At 38.3% G+C, this 22551-nt stretch overlaps 1 protein-coding gene across 7 annotated transcripts in view; it reads left to right on the plus strand.

Moving 5' to 3' along the window:
• Fhit (fragile histidine triad diadenosine triphosphatase) overlaps positions 1-22551 on the plus strand; it is a 1398971-nt gene that overhangs the window by 1189559 nt on the left and 186861 nt on the right. For all 7 annotated transcript variants that reach the window (XM_076867894.1, XM_076867918.1, XM_076867902.1 and 4 more), the window contains one exon: positions 13163-13231. In XM_076867894.1, the coding sequence (XP_076724009.1) occupies positions 13163-13231 (69 nt within the window). The remainder of the gene's footprint in view (positions 1-13162; positions 13232-22551) is intronic.

Raw genomic sequence — 22551 nt, forward strand, 5'->3', positions numbered from 1 at the left:
ACCTATTGTCTTAACTTTTGTTACTAGCTCTGTAGATTTGTCCATCCTACATATCTTCTGCTTCGTATCCTCTTTCTCTCTATGTCCTAATCTAATAATGGCTATTTTATTTTCTCTGTATATTTGACTAAGTTTTATTCCATAGATCATCCAATCTTTTTTAAATTTATTAAATTTAATTTTTTAAATTTAATTTCACTTAGCATATTCCTCACATTTCATCCACATTGCGGCAAATGACAGGATCTCCTTTTTAAGAGTGAATAATATGTCATTATGTATATATACATAAGGTTTTTTTAAAAAATAAAATGCATTTATACATCCACAGATTGTTTCCATATCCTGGATATTTTGAATAACACTGCAGCAAAAAAAATGTAAATATCTTTATAAGGAGGTAATTTTAATAGTTGTATACTCCTAGCATATTGGGTCAAAAATTTTGCAGGAAGTAGCTGCTCTATAGTTTAAGATTTATTCCATCTTAGAAGAAGCGATCACTTAAACTATTCGACTCCGAAATAAATAGCTTCTCATTAGAGTTAAAAAGGAAGTGTAACCCTACAAAAGATGGTTCTACCTAATTCTAATTCAGGAACAGTAGGGAAACAAAAGTTCATGTACTAAGAGAAAAGTATGATGTGACAAAAATCCAGGAAAGGCATATGATGGTACTGAAATCACACCAAATTTTATTTATGCTGAATTTTTATTTTGTTGAAATTAGATGGGAAACGAGCCATATTGAAATATTGAAAATCTTAGATTCAGTTTGTGTTAAGGAAAGATGATGTTCATCTGAAAGATTTTTGCATTAACAGTGAGAACAAGGTAAGAATGTCTCTTAACAAGTCATAAAATGGTGGAGCTCTTAGCTCTTGCCCCATTTCCTACAGTAAATAAGAGCACAGACTCAAAATGCAGCATGAAGACCTGGAGACATTAATTTGTACTAAAGAAACACAGCTTCTGACTGTTTAAAATGAGTGTCTGCTGAGAAAATTTAAGGCAGTTGCACCAACACACCAGTAAAGCTGGCCGACCTGTCATGAGGGGACAGCTGTCCCCTGAGCAGATTTCAGCACTGTTCCACAGAGATGGACTATCTGGAACTTGTCACACTGTGGAGAGTCTTTGGTTCTTGATTTCTCCCAATATCTATTCTCTCCAGTTGAAAAACCCAGTCATAGCTGTTGGATGAAGAGGAAATAAATCTATCATTATGTTTTAGCCATTTTTAACAGCATCTGTGTTTTAGAACACCATTTGCAAAAAAATATTTGCAGAGATTAACCTTTTGAAATGATAATGATATCACATTCTATTAAGTAATTTTCCTGGAAAACCTCACGTTGAAAATAATGCTCATCATCATCAATGTGCAGCTCAACTTAGGATTTTATCTGAATTCAGTTGCTTCAGAGTGATCATTTAATACTCAAACCATTTATCTCTTTCTAGGTCCATGAGTGTCCATTTTTCCATTTCCTGACCCTCCCCCAAGTTTACAATTCTAGTTCCTAGTCTTATTGTTAGCACTAGAAAGGGAATTAGCACAATCTTGACCTTCATGGCTGACCTTTCTGGGTTTGTTATCACTTTTATTTTAACCAGATCCTACAGACAAAATCTGTAGTGATCATGTACCCAGCAAGATAGATAATTAGGAAGTGCCATCTCCATAATTATTGTGTTACAGTCTCTGGAGGGACATGAAAGCTTGTCCTGTCCCTTGAACAGGACAAGTTGCTAATCCCCTTAACATTTCTTTCCCTTTGGACTCATAATATTTCACAAAATTTTGCTTTGTAAAATATTCCTAAAGGGAGGCTTAGCATAATGCACAGATTATGGAAATGATGCTCATTAAGTAGAGGGCGAGATTTCTGGAAAGCCACAGTGCTGCTTCGAAACATGTAACCTCCATTAGAGGCTTCATTTGAATGTTTATTCCTGGAGCAGTAAACGTTTATTATTATACATTTTATTGAAACATAAATTAAAGAACTGTAATTATGTGTATGGCAAATAGCGAAGCAATGTGCATTTGTCACAAAATGAGTAAGACAAGGAAAAATGCCATCATTGTTTCATTTGCATCCAAATCCTTTATTGTATACCCAATACAAAGACACCCAGAGGGAATAACTCTATGGATTAATGTTCTGATACAGTGTGTAAATAAAAAGTACATATTCTTGGTATTCTGTCTAGCAAAGAGAGCATCCTGGAATTAATTTGTGAAGGTCAGAATCTATCCAGAGAAAAGGTGGGTTTCTTCTCTCTGGAGGGAGATCCACGGTGGCTGTTATTAAAGTTAATGCTAAGCAGTGGATATGTCCCCTTGGTAGTCCTTGCATTGCTGATTATTTTTAGGACAAGCTGTTGCTTCAGACACTTGAACATATTTGAGGAGTTTTTTAAAAAGGACTTATGTGAGACTAGAAAGACAAAACCTTCAAATTTGCATTTTGGTAAAAAAGATATTTTTCAACGGTGAGGAAAGGTGGTGTATTGTGATCATAATGGCTCTTCGTAGACCGTGTCCTTTATGCACAGAAGTTTTCAGGGAGAGGGGGGAAAAACAGGATTCATCAAGAAAATCAATACACATGTGTTTTATTTTTCTAAGCAAGTTAAGAAATCAAGAATACGGTAGTTGTCCATCATTTAACCATCTACACTCCCATCCATCTATTCATTCACCCATCCATCATCCCATCCATCTTTTCACTTATTCACCCATCTACCCATCTATGCATCTATCCATTCAGCTTTCCATCCATCCATCCATTTATCCATTGAGCATTTAATCAATGTGTTCTCTATCCTGGGAACATGATATTAGGGGAAGGAGATAATCAGGAGAAAAAAGTTCTACATTCATAGAAGGAAAAAAATATGTAATCATTTATGCTTTGTGATAAAAGCTGTCAGAAGAACCCTGAAGAGTATGAAGACTACACACACACACACACACACACACACACACACACAAAGCTTTTGGAAAACAGAGGAAGAAGGAGAGAAAAAAAAAAGCAAAGTGATTCCACAGGGAAGGAAAAACATTTATTTTTATTTTTTTCTACCAAGAAATGTATTATAAGCACAGTCACTGCAGTGATTTCAGATAAAGTACAATTGTGACACATCCTGGAATACTCTGTGTCTCTTGAAGTCATTTTACTGGAGGCATGTCAAGGTACTGTCCCTGCACAGCAGCGAACAGCAAAGTTCACAAAGAGCCTCTGAGCTCCTGAATGTATGGCAGAGTTGGAAGGCTGTTCATCCTACAATGGTTGACCCAGGTTTTTACTTGTCCTTTTGCATGATCATAACTAAATCAGTAGGAATGATCTCACCTGAGGTCCCTGTATTTTGAGTTATGGTTTTGTAGATCTGGTTTGATGTTATGTCACTGAATCCCATCATAAGTCAAAAGACAGTACAGGATATTTATATAAGACTCAAATTTGTTAGAAATCTGTTCTTTCCTGGGCTTTTCTTGAAGAAGAGCTTAATATCATGAGGGTGCACTGCATGGAGGGAAGTAGGGTAGACTTTGGGCTGGACTGGGTTTCACTACACAGGAGTGCTGATCATATTGAGCTTTGGAATTGAGTAGACCCACTACTTCCATAGTTCTCTGTTTCTTCATTGATACATAATGACAATGATGTTATATATATATCATAGAGTTTTATGATAAATAATTAAGAAATTGCAGACAGAGTGTCTCAGTTCCTGGCGTAAGGTGCCAGTCATATAATAAGAGCTTTATAAATAGAAGCGATTATTACTGCTGCCTTTTATGATGATAGTGAGCAAAGAATCCTCACAAAGCACAGTTCCTAGTGTATAGTGTTCTCATGTAAATGATAGCTAATGTTGTAACTGAAAAGACCTTTAAAATAATAAGTGGGTGAGGGGTATAGTATTACTATAAATATGTAAATAAAGATTTTTAAAAATCTCATGTGAAAGAAGTAATTAGATAACGTGTCAGTGTCCTCCTTAGAAGAAGAGGGCTACATGGACAGAAGCAGCCCATGAAAGGACCTGCATCTTTCCAGATACAAAGCCAGTCCCTTCTACATAGTTTACCCGCAGCCTGAGAGTAGTAGGTGATGCATTCATTTCCTTGCAGTTAATTTACTGTTAAAGGAGTAAGAAAGCCTGGGACTGCTTTTTGAGATAGTAAATGGTTCTATTTGGTGGCAATAGGATGTTCTACCCTTTGAATGGGGAGGGGAATGGACACCAAGAATCTATAGTAATTTGAGAGTTAGAATGTAATAGAGGAAGCCAACAGAGTGAAAAACTAGAGGCAAGATAATGGGAAGGGAGACTGTGTTAATTCCTCATGGCCAGATGTTTCTCTCTCCATGGCGGTAACTCTACCACCATTCTTTCCTGTAATTCACTTAGTAAAGGAAAATGGAAGACGCCACTTGAAATGTAATTGTCTCTCACTGTTCCTGTTTGGGTCTATTATACAAACAGTAGGGAGATTTCTCATTTTGTTCTGTTTATTGCAGTGGGATTTTTAAAAAAGGAGGAGGAGGAGGAGGAAAAGTTCTTTCAACACCTGCTTTCTTAATTGATAGTGATTGCTTTACCCCCATAAGTGAGTGGGTTTTAAACAAGTGGGTCCATTCTCACAAGGCACATTACCATCTTATAAACATACCAGTAAAATAGAAAAGGTGACAGAACTATGATAATAGCTCCCATTTCCTCCTCTGGGTGAGAGTCCCAGATGCCATTCACCTTTCATTTTTCTTTTATTTGCAGTCAGTGCTTCCTGTGTTTCGCAAAGACAGATGATAGAAAAGGCCTGCTTTCTGCCTACATATGCTTTTTTTTTCCCCCGAGTTTGTGAGAGAGGGGTAAGGAACCTGATCTACTTATTATTTGTTCTTTTTTGTTCCGATTTCAGGGGAAGAGCTTCTTAAAACAGAGAAAGCAAAAATAATCTCCCCTGGTTTTATCCAGTGCCTATCACAGTACCTCGTGCAAGCCAGTACTTTGGGACCGTGATGAGCTACTCATGCTGGCAGTGTGCAAGATGGGGGAAATTGATCGACAAAATAGATGCATTGACACTTGCTCATGTTTGCTCAGTTCCCCAGGCTTCTGTTCTCATAGACGAGGAATTGAAAAAAGAGCCTGCCAATTATTTCCACCTTGTGAGCCTGAAGCCAAAAGGAAAAGACACACTGCCAGGCTCTCAGAGTTCAGTGACACTTTATATAGCCTCGGATTCCATCATCTTGCTTTTCTTTGGCATGAAAAGACCTTAATTTTTAGAAAATTTGAAATTTAAAACTGTCTGGTTGCTAAAAGCTCCTTTAAACTCTCATTGTGGTTGGGAGCAATATATCATCAAAGCTGTGGTGCTTGGATGATGTACGGCGCCCGTATATCATGAGAGGACCATCCCTCTTATGATATATTAGTATAACTCAGCATTGGAGTGCTGCCAGTGATGTATGACTTAAAAACACAATTGTTAAGCCACAAAACTCTATAGGGCCTCTGCACAGTCTGGATTTTATTTTTTTTTTAACTGATTTTTTTTTCTTTAAGTTTCTGAGCTTTCCTGAGATCATTAGATCATTTGGACTCGCAGAAAGCAGTATCTCCTGTGTTTCAGGAAAGGCGGATGAGCTGCCTGAGCACTCGCCAGTGAAGGAACTCATAGAATCAGAAACCATTAGCGAATCCTTTGCCTTTCGACAGACCACTGCTTTCATTCCTGTTGCCCGTGCTGAAGTGACTTCAGGCTTATGTGAGCAGCATTATTTCTAATGACATTTATTTTACACCCACGTGGCTTTCAGTGATTTCATGCTGATTCTAAAGTTAGTAGCAGAAGGTGAAGCCTCTGCAAATCAAGAAAGGCATAATCCTTCCATGTGGATAATTGGGGGTAGTGATGGCCCAGGGTAGGATGTGTTCAGCATGGTTCAACACAGAGCCAAGTCCTCCGGTTCAGAGTAGAAGCAGGTTGTCAAAAATGGTTTCATGTAATAGAGCCATTGCTAGAATGTACTGAATATTGAAGATGTGCCAGCATTGGCCTAAGAACTTTACCCACACATTCCATGAAATCAGCACAATAATCCTATGTGTTAGGATGCTGGTTTTATGGCCAGTTGAAAGATGAGGGCAGATAAGCTAAGGGACTTACCCATAAGAGACAGAGTCAGGGCCTGAACCTTGGCCATCCACATCCACTACCTGCACACCAGGGTGCTTCTTTATAGGCCTCCATGTTTCTGAGATCCGGGACTGGTAGGATAGGTAAGATGTGGTAGAAAGCCCTGGAAGACAAGTCTGGATTTGGGGTTCTCATTTGGGGCCTATAATGGCTTTGCTATTGGTTTTAGAACAGTCACTTTTCTCTTCTATAAAATGGAGAAATTAGATACAGTGAGTCCCCACCAATATTTCCAATTATAATCCCAGGTTGTTTTCACAGGTCTTTTTTTTTTTAAAAAAAAAAAATCTTTTTTATATTTTTTAAAGTAAAAGATTTTTTTTTTCTTCTTTGCAAGTGGAATTGCACATGGGATCCTAACATACACACAGGTAATAGTGGAGCTCCTCTGTGTGTATTGGGCAGGGGGAACTGAGGTCTAGTTTCCTGTGTTGTGTACCATTCCTGTTTCTACTGCACACTGCCCTTACCCCAGGTTTGTCCTGGAAACTTTGTGATTTGTAATTTGAAACCCATTGACCAGACCTTTATCTCTCTGTACTCTCTAATGAAAAGGGTATTCAACCCTTGAGCTATCAAACCAGCAGTGAATTATGAGGTTGCAAATATTAGAAATGAGCACACCACTTTGAAAAGCATTGCTGCAAATAGGGTCACATCACATCACATCACCCCTGTGACCCTGCAGCTGTGATATGTTCATCCATCTGACACCAGACACCTGTTCTCACTTCCAAGGTGGAGGAAAGTAGAAGTGCTAACTCATTAATGCTTCCCCAGAGAAGTTCTCAGGCAATGAGGATAAGTGTTGGTGTATAAATACCCAACTTCCCTAGACCCTAGGGTAGGATGACTTCAAGGTGCATGCTATATCCTGGCTCCCAGAGTTTGCTACTAGAACTAAGCTTTAGGCACACAGAGTGACAACTTCCTTGATAAACATCCTTTATTGGCTGCCTTTCATTTCCTGTGTCTTTCCATATTCCCTTACTGGGGTGTCCAGGGATCACCTTCTACATACACTACATGCTCTTGCATTCTTGTTTCAGGGTGTACTTCTGGGGCAATGGAGACAATTTATATTTTTATTCCTCCACATGAAGAAAAGAAATTGTTATTGCTTGATGTTGAGATTAAAGTTTCTCCTGTTCTTCCAGATTTTCTGGACTGTACTTATTTTACTATGATGATCACCAAATGAAACAGTCTTATTGTGTAAATACATTTGCTTTTTTCAAGTTGAGAGCTTTTAGTAATAATCCAAAATTTCACGGACAGAGTAATAGACATAAACACTTGTCTGAGTCATGCTGTTGGAAAATTTTGTCTCATTTTCCTCACCTACAGAATTGATAGAATAATATACACTTCATAGAAGTGTTGTATAGATGAGATAAATATGTATATTCTGCAATAAAAATATCAGAAGGTCATTTGTATTTGTTTTTTGTTTGCTACTGTAACAAATTGCTGCAAGCTTAGCCTTTGGGTCAAATGGTAACTCTGTGGTTGACCTTTTGAGGAAATGCCAAACTGTTTACCAAAGCAACTGTATCACTTTACATTCCCATCAGCTTGTACAAGGGTTCCAGTTTTTCCACATCTTTGCCAACATTTGTTATCATCTATCTTTCTTATCATAGTTACCTTTATAGATATGAAGTAGTGTCTCCCTGTGGTTTTGGGCTAAGAATGTCCAGCATCTTTTCACATGCTTATTATTTGTTTATACAGCTTTTTTGTTGTTGTATAGTAGTGGGGATTGAACCAAGGGCTTTACACATGCTAGGCAAGTGCTCTACCTCTGAGTTGTACCCCAGCTCTCTGCATTTTTTTGGTACCAAGGATTGAACCCAGGGACACTTAACCAGTTAGCCACATCCCCAGACCTTTATATTTTTTATTTTGAGGCAAAGTCTATGTTGCTTATGGCCTCGCTGAGTTGCTGAAGCTGGCTTTGAACTTGCAATCCTCCTGCCTCAGCCTTCTAAGCCACTGGGATTATGGGTATATGCTACCACACTCAGCTATATAGCTTTTATTGGTAAAGCTCTCTTTTTCAGTTTTGGTTAGGATTTTTGTCTTTCTTCTTCAGTTGTAGTAGTTCTTTCTCTAATTTGGATACAAGTCCCTTATCAATATATGTTCTGCAAAATAAAATTTCTCTTTCTGTGATTTGACTTTTCATGTTCTTGCTTGTCCTTTGAAGCACAAAGTTTAACATTTTGAGGATGTTCACCCTTTCCTACTTCTAAGAACCCTTGTGATGACATTCAACTAACCTAGATAATCCAAGATACTCTCTTGCTTTTAAAGGTCAGCTGGTAAGCAGCCTTCATTCATCTGCAACTTAAATTCTCCTTTGGCATGTAACCTAACATATTCACAGGTCAGGTATTAGACGTCTTTGTGAAGAGGAATTAGTCTTCCACCTACAACATTGTTTTTGTTATTCTTTAGGGCAAGACTTGCCCTCTAAAATTACACATGGGCAGGTCTAGGGGAGATGGGTTCACATGGGGCTCCTGAATGAGACTGTAGGTCACCTGTTGGGAAGAGGGTAACTCTGTAGCTTTCCCTGCCTTTTCCCCCAACCATGATTTTATTCCTTATATTTGAATTCTAATACAGTCTGACAAGGACACAGTATATCAATATTAACTACACTACATCCTCAGGTGATTATGAGTAAAACACAAATGCTCAAAACGATTGAAAGAGAAGTATAGGCAGTGCAGAAGTATAGGCAGGGCAGAGTCCCCAAAAGTGACATCAGTGTTGCTATCTCTCCTTACCTACCACTCACTGCGGTTAAAGCTAATTAATAACCAATTTCTTGGAATATAATTCTCTTATTACAGAAATCACCTTATTAAAGTATACAACTCAGTGTTCTATAGGTATTCATAAAGTCATACAATCATCACCTTTATATCATTGTCAAACATATCTATCATCCCCAAAGAAATCCTGGGCCATTGACTCTTTATTTCTGATCTGAGAATTGCTATTCTTTCTTTCTTGGTCAATTTGTCTATTCTGGGTGTTCCATAAACACAATCATGTAATATATGACCATTTGTGCCAAGATTCTTTCACATGAGGCATAATTCATTCCTTTATATGTCAAATCATATTCTGTTGTCTTGATACACCACATTTTGTTTATCTGTTTATCTGTAGATGGTCATGTGGGCTATGAATGATATTGTTGTGAACATTCATGTACAAGTATTTACAGTTCTCTTGCATATATACTAGAGGTAGAAGTCTGAGTTATAGGATAACTGTGTGGTTGATTCTTTGAGGAACATTCAAGCTCTTTCCCAAAGCAGCTGCATCATTACATTCCCAACAAAAGGGTTCCAGGATTCCCATTCTCCACGTTCTCACCAGCACATCTTGTGTCAGTCCTTTGGATTGTGGACATTCCAGTGGGCGTGAAGTAGTGTCTTTGTGTGGTGTTGATTCACCTTTCACTAATGACTCATGGTAACTAAGCATCTTAGGTGCTTTGTGCCTTTGTCCCCCTGACTTCACTGACACCAACTCAGGCATTCAGCGGTTCAACCCTCTTGATGGCTTCTTCCCTCCTTCTGGAAGTTCTTTTCTAGATTATTGGTGCTCACCATCTCCTGTTTTCATAAACTTGAGTCCTACTTCTCCTCCTGAGCTTCAAATGTTGGAGTATCCCATTGCTATTAGCTCTTCCCCCAAACATCTTTATTCATGACAGTTATGTCAACATGAAATTGAATTGTCTATTAATTTGTTTATTTTTTTGCATTAGTCACTTATGTGTAAACTCTACAGAGGCAGATTTGTCTTGGTCATCAGAATTCCTGGTTCTAGAATGGCACTAAATATTTTTGAATGAATGAACACTTGTTGTAGAAAAACGTACATGTTTCATGGGGGAAAAAAAAGCTGGGTTCTCCATAACAAATTACTGAAATATTGCATCAAATTTGAAAAAGTGTCTTTTGTGAGGGACTTCTCAGATACTTCACTGTGATAATGGATATTGTAAAATTTTATTTGAATTAAAAATTTTTCAGTATGAATGTATCATGAGACTTGCAAAATATTCTTCCAATTTCAGAAACCAAGTTTCGATCCCTAGCTAAATTGTAAAACACTTTATTAAATGGATGGTTTGTTAGCACTCAGAAGGATAAGTTGGGATCACCATGGATTAATATTAAAGTTACTCTCAACAGGGTATGGCAAATTATCCCCATGGTTGCCATGCAGAGTTCCATTCGGTTGGAAGGCCATGGCAACAGTATACTCTCACAACACTGAGGCTTTGAGCTGGGTATGTCACTTTCTCCCTGTTCTGACAAGCTGAGTGGGTTGTCAGGATGGTGGGATCAGCCTGTCATTTAAGAATTACGTGAAGACATCAGGCTGAGTTGAGATATCTGCCCTTGAGGAAAAAAATCACCTACCCAGTGAACTGTTTACTGTCTTTGGTGTCATGGTGAGTTTCAAGTAGTTACCAGTGATCAAGAGTGGCATTTCCAGCACTGGATGGTAACAGAGCCTAAAAAGAGAGCTTTGAACACTAAACTCAGAAGACAAAAGTGAGGGGTGGGGGTGGAAGACAGGGATACGCCTATTTCTATGACATTCCCCTAAAGTGTGTTCACAGCCTGCCATATGTTAATGGTGATAAGTAACTACCATATCCCCAAAGACAGGCACTGGGATCCTCAGAGTGCAGGAAGCCAGGGAAGCATTCAGAAATAGGTCTCCCTATAATTTGGAGGACAGGCAGGTAAAACAGAGAGTGATGTTGGTGCCCATGTTGGTACTCTTGGCAGGAGTGGGATTAGAAATGTAAATTTTGGGGTCCTACCAATGTATATTTTAACAATCCTGAGGCATGATTTGAAGTTTGAGAACTTCTAGTGAAAGCAACAGAAACAAACTTTGGTCAAAAGAGATGCTTTAACAATGTGCCATTCAAAAAGCCTTTAAAATATCTTTACTGCTGGTAAGAGAATTAGTTCTTGAATCTGATCTCTGCTTGGTTTTAAGATTTAAAAAAAAAACAACATTTTTTGGAGTAGTAAAGGTAATCATGCTGTACCTGCATACTTAGAAGATCTGCTTCTCTTAATAATTCTTAATAATTCTGCGAGGCAGGAACTATCGCAGTTGTCATTATAGACAAGGATGGTAGGACATAGGTCTTCTGTGGCAAGGTCACATAGCTAGTTACATGGTAGGTTCGTCTACACTGAATGTATTGTACTTCTTGATAAGTGGCTATTAAGTGGTCAGTGTCCTTAGTTAGGCAGTTTGACTGCAGAACACTGTTTTGGAAAATGGGAGGCTGGGGGCACCAAAGGGAGAAAGAAGGACAGTGGGAAAAGAAGAAAGGATACAACAGCAGGTTTTAGAAGTTCTAAGTGTGGGCTATCTCCTTCTTTTGTGGCACTTTCCTGGTCTTTCCATCATCCAGTCTGTGGATTCCAGTTAGTTTCTGATTGGAGTCTGCTGATGGGAGTCTGGGCCACACGGCCTGGCTTTCTCTGAAGAAGCTGGTTCCTGGGTAGTTTGTGATTTATTTTTCCTTACTTGTTTTTCCTCCCTCTGCCCCTATGCTCCCACAGTCTCTGTGACATAAGTAGACACTCACCCCAGTTGCTGAGGGATCCCATGACTGGCTTTATCGCTGACTGGAGAATATTGTGGCAGAAGCATGTCACTCTTGAGAGGCTGCGTGCCAGGGGCTGGTGTGAAGTTCTTCTCTGCTTCATTCACTTTGGAGTGCCTTGCTCTCTGCCTCTGCTTTAATAGCATATCATTTTCCCTTCCTTTTACACAAAACCACTGGGACACTTAATCTTAGTTCTCTTGAGGTCTTTTGGAGTTTCACAGCCCGATCGTAGTAATCAAGAAAGGGTAGGCGTGATCAGGGATGAGGTTTGATTCTTTGACTGCCTCTCCAGATTTAGGCTTTTAATTTTCACATTCCTCTCCATGGTTTGTAATAAATGTGGGAACATAACTCAAGGGCAGGAGTAGGTTTAACTTGAACAGAGGTACAATAGACACTATTGGGAAAGTAAAACTTTGAAATGGCAGTTCAGCCTTGAAGAGTATATTGAATTAGATATGCTGTAAGCCTTGATTCATGATCTCTGCATAATACCATTGCTATGTATATTACCTGGGTGTCTTAGTAGACTAGAGAAATGGGCTGTTTAAGAGATTAAGTTCACAGAATCAGTGCCTTTGCTGATGAAAAATGAGAGGGCAAGAGCCAGGTGACCTCACTTCCTGTGCATATTCTTACCACTTCCTGTGGGGCAGTGACCTCTCTGAGCACCGATTTCTTCATCTGCAAAATAAAGATTATTTTAGAATGGGATTTTTATGAGTATTAAGTGAAATTTTATCAAGCACAGAGCTTCGCTTATCATAGTAAATGAAAGTTCAACAAATGAGAACTGTCTATTCTACCATTGTAAGATTATTATTAAAATTCCTGATTCTGTAATTCTGTCCCTTAGTACTTCCTTTCCTCATTCATTTATTCATGCAGTTCTTTTTTAGCTGATTCTTATTTCTTGTCAGTTTCGGAGTCACGATGGTCATCTTTTATAAGACACACTGTCATTTCAAAGCACTGGCTAAATACAACCAAGACTGACAACTATGAATAATTCCACAGAGCCTCTAAAAGATTCTGGCATTTCACTCCAACTCAGATATGCCACTAAGTTCTTCTCTCTTGTTTTGTGCCTCTTAATTCTCAGCAGATTTCAGATATTGTTGTGGAAGGTGAACATCATCTTCCTCTGAAAACTAATCCAGAAAGAACCAATGTGTAGTAATTGGGCTTCATGAGAGCATCACTTGTCAAGTCTAAAAACATATGGAGAGATAATCACATTGTGTTTTTTCTTTCTTACACATTTTCAGCATGTTCATGTCCACATTCTTCCCAGGAAGGCTGGAGACTTTCGCAGGAATGACAGCATCTATGATGAGGTAAGTCTGCCCTTTCTGATCTTATTGGTTGATCACAGTGGCTGTCATCTTGATTCAATCAACCTGGTGAACCAGATGTCACTCTAGATGTGGTCTTAAATTGGTTTCTACCTAGTAGAACTTGGGAAGTGGCAGTAGAGGCCAAGGAACCAACAATAGCCATAATAGAAACCCTAGATAAGTTAATTATAATTATTTCCTTCTTTCAAAATGGAAACCCAGCAGCCACCAAGTGTCCTTGTGGTGTCTGCCCTCTCATTTACCAGAACATTATATATTTGTGTGGAGATAATATTCCAGAATCTCCAGAGAAGAAAATATGCAGTACTATCAATAGAGAGAAAGCAGAATGACACAGGATTTTTAAATTCAAATCCTATGTTTAATTTTGACACTCTTTGAAACTCAACTGGTCTCCCTAATAGCATTTACTCGAAGTGGATCTTAGAATTATCATGAGCAGAAACTGGTTTAGATACTATGAGTATACTCCATGTATTAGAAACATTTTAGCAGTTAACTGATTTCTGGACACTCCTATTCAAAAATATAAATGTGAAATCAGTACAAACAGGAATATGAGCAGTAGCCAGGTGATTTGCTTCTAGGATCTTGTCTGCATGAGAACCTTCAGGTTCACCTGTCCTATGTGGAACATATAGCCTAAGATGGGTGAGGTTGTAATTCCAGTTTATATACTCACTCTAGCCAGGGAAACCATGTTCCTATAGTTAGAGCTATGGCACGAGTACCATAGAATGCTTGATTGAAAAGGACTTTGAGGCCATTTCTGGATGTAGCAAAGAAAAGGGCTATGATTGATAAGCAATGTCAACCATGGGTGTCAGATAGGAGAGAGTTTCCATATTATCCATCCATTTATAATCCTGTTGTAACCTCTTAGATTGGGTTTTAAAATTCATTTTTATTTTGGTTGCTTACATTGATTTTTTTAAACACATTTTTTTTAATTATGGTTTTTTATCATTCAGCTCCACCAGGTAAATCTATCTGATGATCTTTACTTGGTCTTTACTTGGTGCTTTTCTTTGTGTGTCTGTAGGATTTCTTTATAGTAACTAGACATGAAAATGGCTACCCAAACTGTGGAAATAAAGAAACAATACATCAGCACTTAATAATAAATGGGTAATTCGTTTTTCTAGGATTTATCGCATCATTTGAGGTGATTGGTTATTATGTCTTTAAGATATATCTTATTATATCATGTTTCCTGCATTTTTCAAGAGTCACAATGGACCTCTGTAGAAGGAAATTCACTTAGATACTAGTGTTTAAGTGATGGTTTGTAAACCAGTTGCTGAAAATCTCAATTCCCAAGAGGTTCCTTCCCTAGAGATTCTGTGTCAATAGATGGCAAAGGAACTCAGTCATTTTGTAAGAAAATCCCCAGGAGATTTTGGTTCATGTCTAGGTATAGGAATAGGCTCTCTGCCAAATCTGGGCTTTCCAAAGTAATTCTTTAATACTGTCATTCAAACTAATTTTCATTGGATATGGAGTGCAATTTGGGGGTTGGTAAGGATTTAGCCCCATATTGGAGGAAAGCCAGAATTATGGAGTAATTATAAGAGATGCATTAAAAATACAAGTATGGATCTTATTAACATAAACTGAGGTTAATAAAATGTTGCCAAGTACAGGCTACTTTAATGAATAAATTAGCACATGATTTATATACAAGTGAATGCTGCTAAAGTGGTATTAAAAGTGCTTGAAAACACTGTTTTCTTAGGCTGAACAGTCACCTTGAAATCTTGTTTGTGTACCAAAAATGCTAGTGAGAGAATCTGCACAGATATATTTCCACTCGGTTCAAGATATGATGCCCAATACTGTGGCTGGTGTGTGCCCTTTCTCTTCTCTTGTTCTTTTGCCCTGTGAACATGCTTTGAGGTCATCTCTAGCACCGCAGATTAAGCAACACATTTTCCTACTTTCCACCTATTTGGAAGAGCATCACAGGAGAAGTAATTGCCATAAGTTTTTTTTTTTTTTTTCAATCTCTGGGTAAGTGGACACGTGTTACAGACATTATCCACTAAGGGAGATTGTGGTATAGAACTACAGAGAGGTTGGACTCAGAAAGAAGCAGAATCAAGCCCAAATCCAGTGCCACCTACTAACTGAATGTTATTGGGTTAGTCATTTCACCTTTGTGTTCTAATTCTCCTGACTTTAAAATGGAAATAATAGTATATTCCAAAAGATCATCACATGACTTATATGAATTATGTACCTGAAATCTTATTTCAGAGCTTTGTACATATATACTAAGCATATGCTATTAGGTAGCTATTTCTCATCTGATTATAATGATCAATTTAGTTTTTGAAAAAGTGGTGATGAGGGATAAATGGATAATTCAGATTCAAAGCCAGCTCACTGGGTGTTTCTGTACAGCACTCTCTCCAAGGCCCATCCTGGCCCATCCTTCCAATTTTTTCTCTGCCTCTAACCACTTATTTTAAATTTCATTTTCATCTTCATACAAAAATGTTTCTGCAGTTTGAGTACATAATAAGGCGATGTCTAGAAAGAGGAATGAGAACATCGAAGCATTGCTTGGGCATTATTGGTGCGGGATGTAATGTACATTAGGCCAAATAATCTTAATCAGAAATGATAGAGTGATGAGGAATGGCATTCTTTATACTGATGAAATCCCTTGCTGAAGATCATGTGTGTCCTCACAACATTAAAACAAACAGACTGTCTTGGGTGAGAGGGGACAGGGACAGCAGGTGACTGAACTCAGAAAATCTACTTGTATGCCTACCACTGCAGACACAGAAAATGTCAGGTAGAAAGGTCACATTCTCTTTGAGCACTCTTTTAAGAAGAGTAGTGACAAACTGGAGAAGAGTCACGGAAAGGTGTTTGAGGTGGCAGGTTCTAGAAACAGACTGAGGAATAGTTGATGGTAAGTATGTTTAGACTAGAGAAAGGACAACTTGAAGAGGGAGAGGAGTGACAGAGTCAATTTCTAAATATCTGAAGGGCTGGCAGGTGGCAATGTTATTAATAAGTTCTGAGTGTTTCTTGAGAGCAGATCTGGGACTATAAAACTACAAAGAGGCAAGTATCAGCTCCACATAACAAGAGGTCAAATGGAGAAAAAATTCAAAATGGTCACAGTGCCTTTTGTGGGAGTGAGCTTCCTGTCCTGGTGCTCATTCAGACATAGAGTGGACTGTCATGACGTATGCATTTTGGTAATTGCTTGGACTACACGGTTCTGCAGATCCTGTCTTTACAAATCTGATCCACTTGATTATATCTTCATTTTTAATTTATGAGAACTCTGTAACAAATAGTGTTTTTTTTTTATCATCTGTATTATAGCCTTTGGGTTACTGCCTGACAAAACATATTCTTTTTGTTTATTTCATGGAAATACAAGGCAGAACTCCTTTTTTTTTTTTTTTTTTTTTTTTTAATGAGACCCTTCATTCTCAGCCTACTTCATGCTTTTATTCCAGCTCAGTGGTGCATATTGATACTCTGTGGATTTTGCTTGCCTTTTCATATATATGTTGTTATTGCTTGCAAAGTATTTTTAATGGTGTGCTGTATTTTTGTCTGCAAATATTTTTAATGACTATTAACGTCATTTGGCATATCACTAATTCTGGGGGTCACTGTAGTTTCTACAGTTCTTTTACCTGGGTTTGCGTATCTCATTTAGGATACTTGCCTGTCTCCTGAAGTTGGCTGAGTTTCAGATCCCTACCTACGTCTTAGGCTCGCACCCTCTTTCATGCACTCAAATGTTACTGTTCCCTGGGACCTCTGTCTGGTCTGGTGTGTATGCCATTTATCTTTATCTTTTGTTTCACCTCCTTGCTTACTCATTTACTGTGCTGTGGCCCTGGGTGAGTTCTTTAACTTCAGGGGTGTATACGTCCACCTCCCCTGCTCCTTTACATCTCGTTCTCTCTCATTGCTTGCTTTTGTTAAATATATCATTTTTGTTCCTTTCTCAGGACCTTTGAATGTGTCATTATCTTTGCTCATAATTTCTGCCATCTTCTCCTTTCCTTTGTGTAATTCATGGCTTTATCCAAATCTCAGCTCAAAGTCACCTCCTCAATGAATCTCTTTCACTATTCGCCAACTATAACAGCCAGTTATTCCTCTGCCCCTGACCCGGTAACTCGAGCATGTCGCCATGACTTTTTCTTTCTCAACACCACACTTGAAATAATTTTTTAGTTTATATTCACCCCCCAGCTACATTGTAAAGCCTTGAGAGCAAAAACCTAATCTGGCATAGAGTGGCTCATAAATGAGTATTTATTAAAGAAATGACCACATGAAAGAACAAGGACTCAGACTAGAAACCTTGGAATTCTCTACTAGTTCCTAACATAATTTAAGAGGAGAGTATATCTTGCTTTCAGAGGGGAGGATTCATTAACTCATCACTATACTGGGTGAGCCCCTGACATGGTGCTATCAGCAATCTGAGGTTAATTTAATGGGGCATTGACGGAACAGAATCCTTTGGTTGGAAATCAGCGTGCAGAAGACTGAAAGTTGTGACACACCAGAAAGGCTTAGGGAAGCAATCGTAAACGTTATCTGATTGCTAAGCAAGTCTGGTAGACACTTGTCAAAGATGATGAGTAACTTACCCCCTCAAAACCTAGATTTGTCTGGTTGTAACAAAGACAGATGTAGGATTGGCTGAAAGTAGGTCCAAGAGCTTCTCTGCCTTCCATTCAACCTTGATTGCCATCTATGAGTTTATCATCACCTGCTGTTCCTCCGGCTGGACTTGTCCACATGCATTTTGCTCCCTATTTTATCTACCCCATTTCAGAGGACGAGCCTCTCTTCACTCTCTAATCTGAGTTCAAACTCCATGTTTTCCAAAATAATCTCTTCCAAAGCCCATTCTTTGTGGTTCATCATGCAGATCTTATTCATCTGTAGCCCCCAATCTCTTTCTGTGTCTATGTTTTCTAAGTTTCCATGAATTCTCTGAATTCAGTGGGCCTTCTATTATCTTAAGTCAATGAACATTAGGATAATGACACAATTGGGTCCTTGGATAAGAGCATGTATTACTAAGGTAGCAGAGGGAAACCCCCATTGCCTAATGTCATGGCACATCATCTCATTATCTCAGTAAGCCTTACCCTAGCTGTGTCTCAAAAAGGCAACTCTCATAACCATATTGGACGATTCGTGAAATGTCTATGGGTGACATTGAATGGTTGTTATTGTGTACTGTACATAAAACCCATTACTGATGAAGGAAGTGACTATTATTAAAGCAAATGGGAATAGCAATCAGCAATTGGACAAATTCAACCATGACTTTCATAGGCAGAGCAACTGTGGGCTCAAGCATGTCATGGGAAACAATTGCTTGGCTTAACACAATTCATGAGCAGAATCAATTTGCTAAAACGCAGGTCATTTGGCCCTGAGGGTTGGAGGGAACCATTATATTGCTGATGATATTTATTGTTGAACTTGGATCTCTTTCACACACCATTTGACAGTGGACTTCAAGTCCATGGGTCCCTAGTTGACTCTCCAAAAAGGAAGGCATGTTTCAGTGAGACAGTTAATTAGCTTTTTTCCCTCTGGGTTCACTGATGTCCTCCTACTGAGTGGTAAGTTTCTGAGGCTTTGAGAATTTTAGAATGAAAACATTGGTACCTCTTGTTCAGTGTAAAATAACAACTTCACTGATATTTTTTTGTAAATTCATAGGGACTTTTAATTCAAAGAATCTGGATGTGATATAACCAACAAATGTGAATATACGGTAACATTAGTGTAATGACATGACCTCTAATGCCCCCTGTGCCTTCAAATGCTCTTTGCCCAGCTATATTGATAATAAGAGAACTGGGAAGACACCTGGTTTATTCTTTCTATCCAAATTATTACTCAGTTAAATCTTTCCATCCCTTGTTGAAGAAGAACACAAAATTATCAGAGAAGTATTTGCATGGTCAAAACTTATTTCTTCCCATTTTCCCTCATAGAAATAAGTATTACAAGTGTACAGTTTGGATGAGTTGTGTTAGATAGCAACTACCAAGTGTGGAATGTTTAAGAGCATGGAGAGCCATAATGGCAGTAAATGGTGGGTTGGGGACCTCCAAGGAACACCACAAATTCATTGGACATTAAAGAGAAAAAAGCAATAAAAGAGGCAGAATTGTGGCTAGTGAAGGAGCAGGTGTCTACAGGATGAACCCCCACAAAGGATGTTTCTCTTTGGTTTTTCCTAGAGTTTGCTTTAAGAATTGTCACTCTGGGTCAGTTTTCCCAGAACTGTTCTCCTGTATCATTTGAATATGATCAATTGCATGTTAGTGAGACAGGAACAAGAAAAATGTCAATCACTTGTCACTTTATGCTTGTCTCTTCTCCTTAGTAAAACCATTTTATCACACCACTGGATATGGCCCTCCCTCGTTATTTCCTGATGAGAGCTTTGTCATGGAGAGTCCTATTTGCACTCCACAGTGAATTCTCATTCCAGACAGACATATTCCACCAGAAAGTGATAAGGGGCTTCCCAGGGAAGGTGGATAATGCCTGTTTTGGGATGTCCTTGTTCCTGGAGTCCATCTGTCCTCCTATCTGCTTCTCACATTTCTCTTCTGAGTCTCCCAGTAACTGCTGCAGTGAAACCTCAGTGGACATTGGTGCTTGGAGAACAGGCTGCTTGTGTATTTTTAACAGTCTGGTTTATATTCGTGGTTCTTAACTTACTAAATAGTCAGTAAAGAAAAGTGGCTAAGAATTCTGGCAGCTAGAGCAAACCATCACAATCTAAGAAATATTTCTAAGTCTGCGTTTAGAGGACTGAGTGTGCAGGGGGTAGGGATAGGAAAAGAAGTTACTGGAGTAATAAATAATGAGCATCAATGAGGAAATACCACAAGGAGAAAAGAAAGAGATATGAATTAAGCATTAACAGATGTTAATCAGCATATATTATATTGACCTCAAAGAGAAAATCCACCAAATGTTTGGCTACACCTCTCATTAAAAAGAAGAAAATCAACCCATGCATGGGTGGATTAGACGAACTCTAGATAGAGCAAAGGGGAAGGAGTGGAAGGGAGGGGGCATGAGAGAAAGAAAGACAGTAGATTGAGATGGACATCATTACCCTAAGTACATATATAAAGACATGAATGGTGCGACTCTACTTTGTGTACAACCAGAGATATGAAAAATTGTGCTCTCTATGTGTACTATGAATTGTAATGCATTCTGTTGTCATACATAACAAATTAGAATAAAAAATATTGTTGACAAAAAAAATATCAAAATAAGCAAGAATTAGGGGGGAAAGAAGAGAAAAATTAATGCAATTTTTAGGTCCTAAAGCATTTGTCAATGTTTTTGCCTTTCATTTATCATCCATCTGTAATTCTTTAGGCAAAATAATGATACACTTAATTCAAATAACCTTTATAAATAAATAAATAAATAAATAAATCCATTTTTGTTACCTCTTAGCTCGTAGCAGGATTCATCTTTGAATGTTACGTGCCACTTGCCAGCAGAGTAGATCCATAAGGTCCCTGGGTTGTGTGCTTTAGATAAGGCACAGAGAGTTCTGGAAATGCAGCCTGATGTTTGGAGTCCCCTCTTGGGTTCTAAAATGTGGTTGTACTCTGTCCCCATCAGATAATATCTCCTGTCAACGTCCCTAGTCTCTACCTTGCACATAGTGTTCCACAACAGCACAGCCCAGTAGAAGTCTAAGGCTAGTTACCTACTTTGTCAAAACGTATAGTAGCCATGTTAAAGCGGGTAAGAAGAAACAGGTAAAATTAAACTTAATGAAAGGACTTTGAACCCAGTGTAATCAAAATGCTATCATTTTAACACATAACTAATATAAAACCTTATCAGGGAGAGATTGTTTTCTTTTGGTGTAAGTCTTCGAAACACAATGTGTAGTTCACATTTGCAACACTTGTCAGTTCAGGTTAGCCACATGTGGCTAGTGGCTTTCAAATTGGAAAGTGCAGCTCCAGACTTTATTAAATCCAGAGAGCTTGATTTGTTTTGAGAAAGTGTAATTTAATGCAAAAGCATCTCAATTTTTTTTCATCCCGTCTAAATCAAGAAGACATTAATTTATTTTTTCTAATTCTCAAAAAACATAACTCAGGAGACAGGTCATCAAACAAATGAGTTAGGTTCCATCATCTCTCATCAAAGGCTTTGTTGAAATTTTTTAAAAATTTCAGAGATGACCAACTAAATCCTCTGTTTATTTTTTATCTTTTTGATGCTAACTTTTCCTGGTGTGCTCATGGAATAGTCCATGAATTTTGGAAGAGAGAAAGGCCATTCATTTGGTTGTTGCTGTAGATAGTTGTCCTTCTATGGGTGGCCCAATCAACACTACTAAGATGACTGAAACTTCTGTTCTACAGTTTCAACCCATTAAATGGGGCAATATCATGTAGGAGTGAAGTGTGGGGCTCTGGATTCAGATAGCTTGGTGCTCAGTCCTATCTCTCTCTCCTTTAGCAAATTGCTGAATTTTTGCATACCTCAATTTCCTCATCTATAAAATGGGAATTATGATAGAGCTGCTGGGAGAATAAAAAGACTCATTACATGTAAAACCCTAGAACAATACCTGGCATATAGTTAATGCTGAGTCAATGTTAGCTATTATGGTTTACATAATTATTAACATTATTATTGTTATTATCCTGAGGTACATATCCAAGAAAAGTCTAAGGAATTGATGGGAGTGAGTGAGGAGTCAGAAGCTAGAGTAGATGACTGGCCAGAGGAACCATCAGAGAGAGCTTACACAGGTTCAGAGCCATCACCTGTGAACATGGCCATGTGTGTCTGGACCACCAGCCTTCAGAGACACAACAGCTCAGTAATCTGTGAGCACATGAAACTTTTAAGTGGCCACAAGTAGACAGCCCACAGTGTGCTGACATTTACTACTGTGAGAAATCTTTTCCTGAAAGAAGAAATTCTGACTTATGATTTTGTTCTTAGACTTTGGAGTTGCTTCAGCTTACTAGCAAGCAGTCTCCCTAGAAAATGACCCTCCCCTCCTGCCCCTGATGTGGAAGAGCAAGTTGAGAGATACCAGATATTTTTTTCTTAATAAGGAATGAATGATTCTATACATCAGATCAGCAGGAGTGATTTATTTCAGATCCATCAATGCTGAACTTGCTATTTAAACCTCCATGTCCCTTATACTTACCATATTTGCACTGAAGTAAAAAAAAAAAAATCCAATAGCATTTGGCTTCTGGATTGAGGTAAATAGTCAT

Source organism: Callospermophilus lateralis, chromosome 1 (assembly GCF_048772815.1).
Source record: "Callospermophilus lateralis isolate mCalLat2 chromosome 1, mCalLat2.hap1, whole genome shotgun sequence".
NCBI lineage: Eukaryota > Metazoa > Chordata > Mammalia > Rodentia > Sciuridae > Callospermophilus > Callospermophilus lateralis.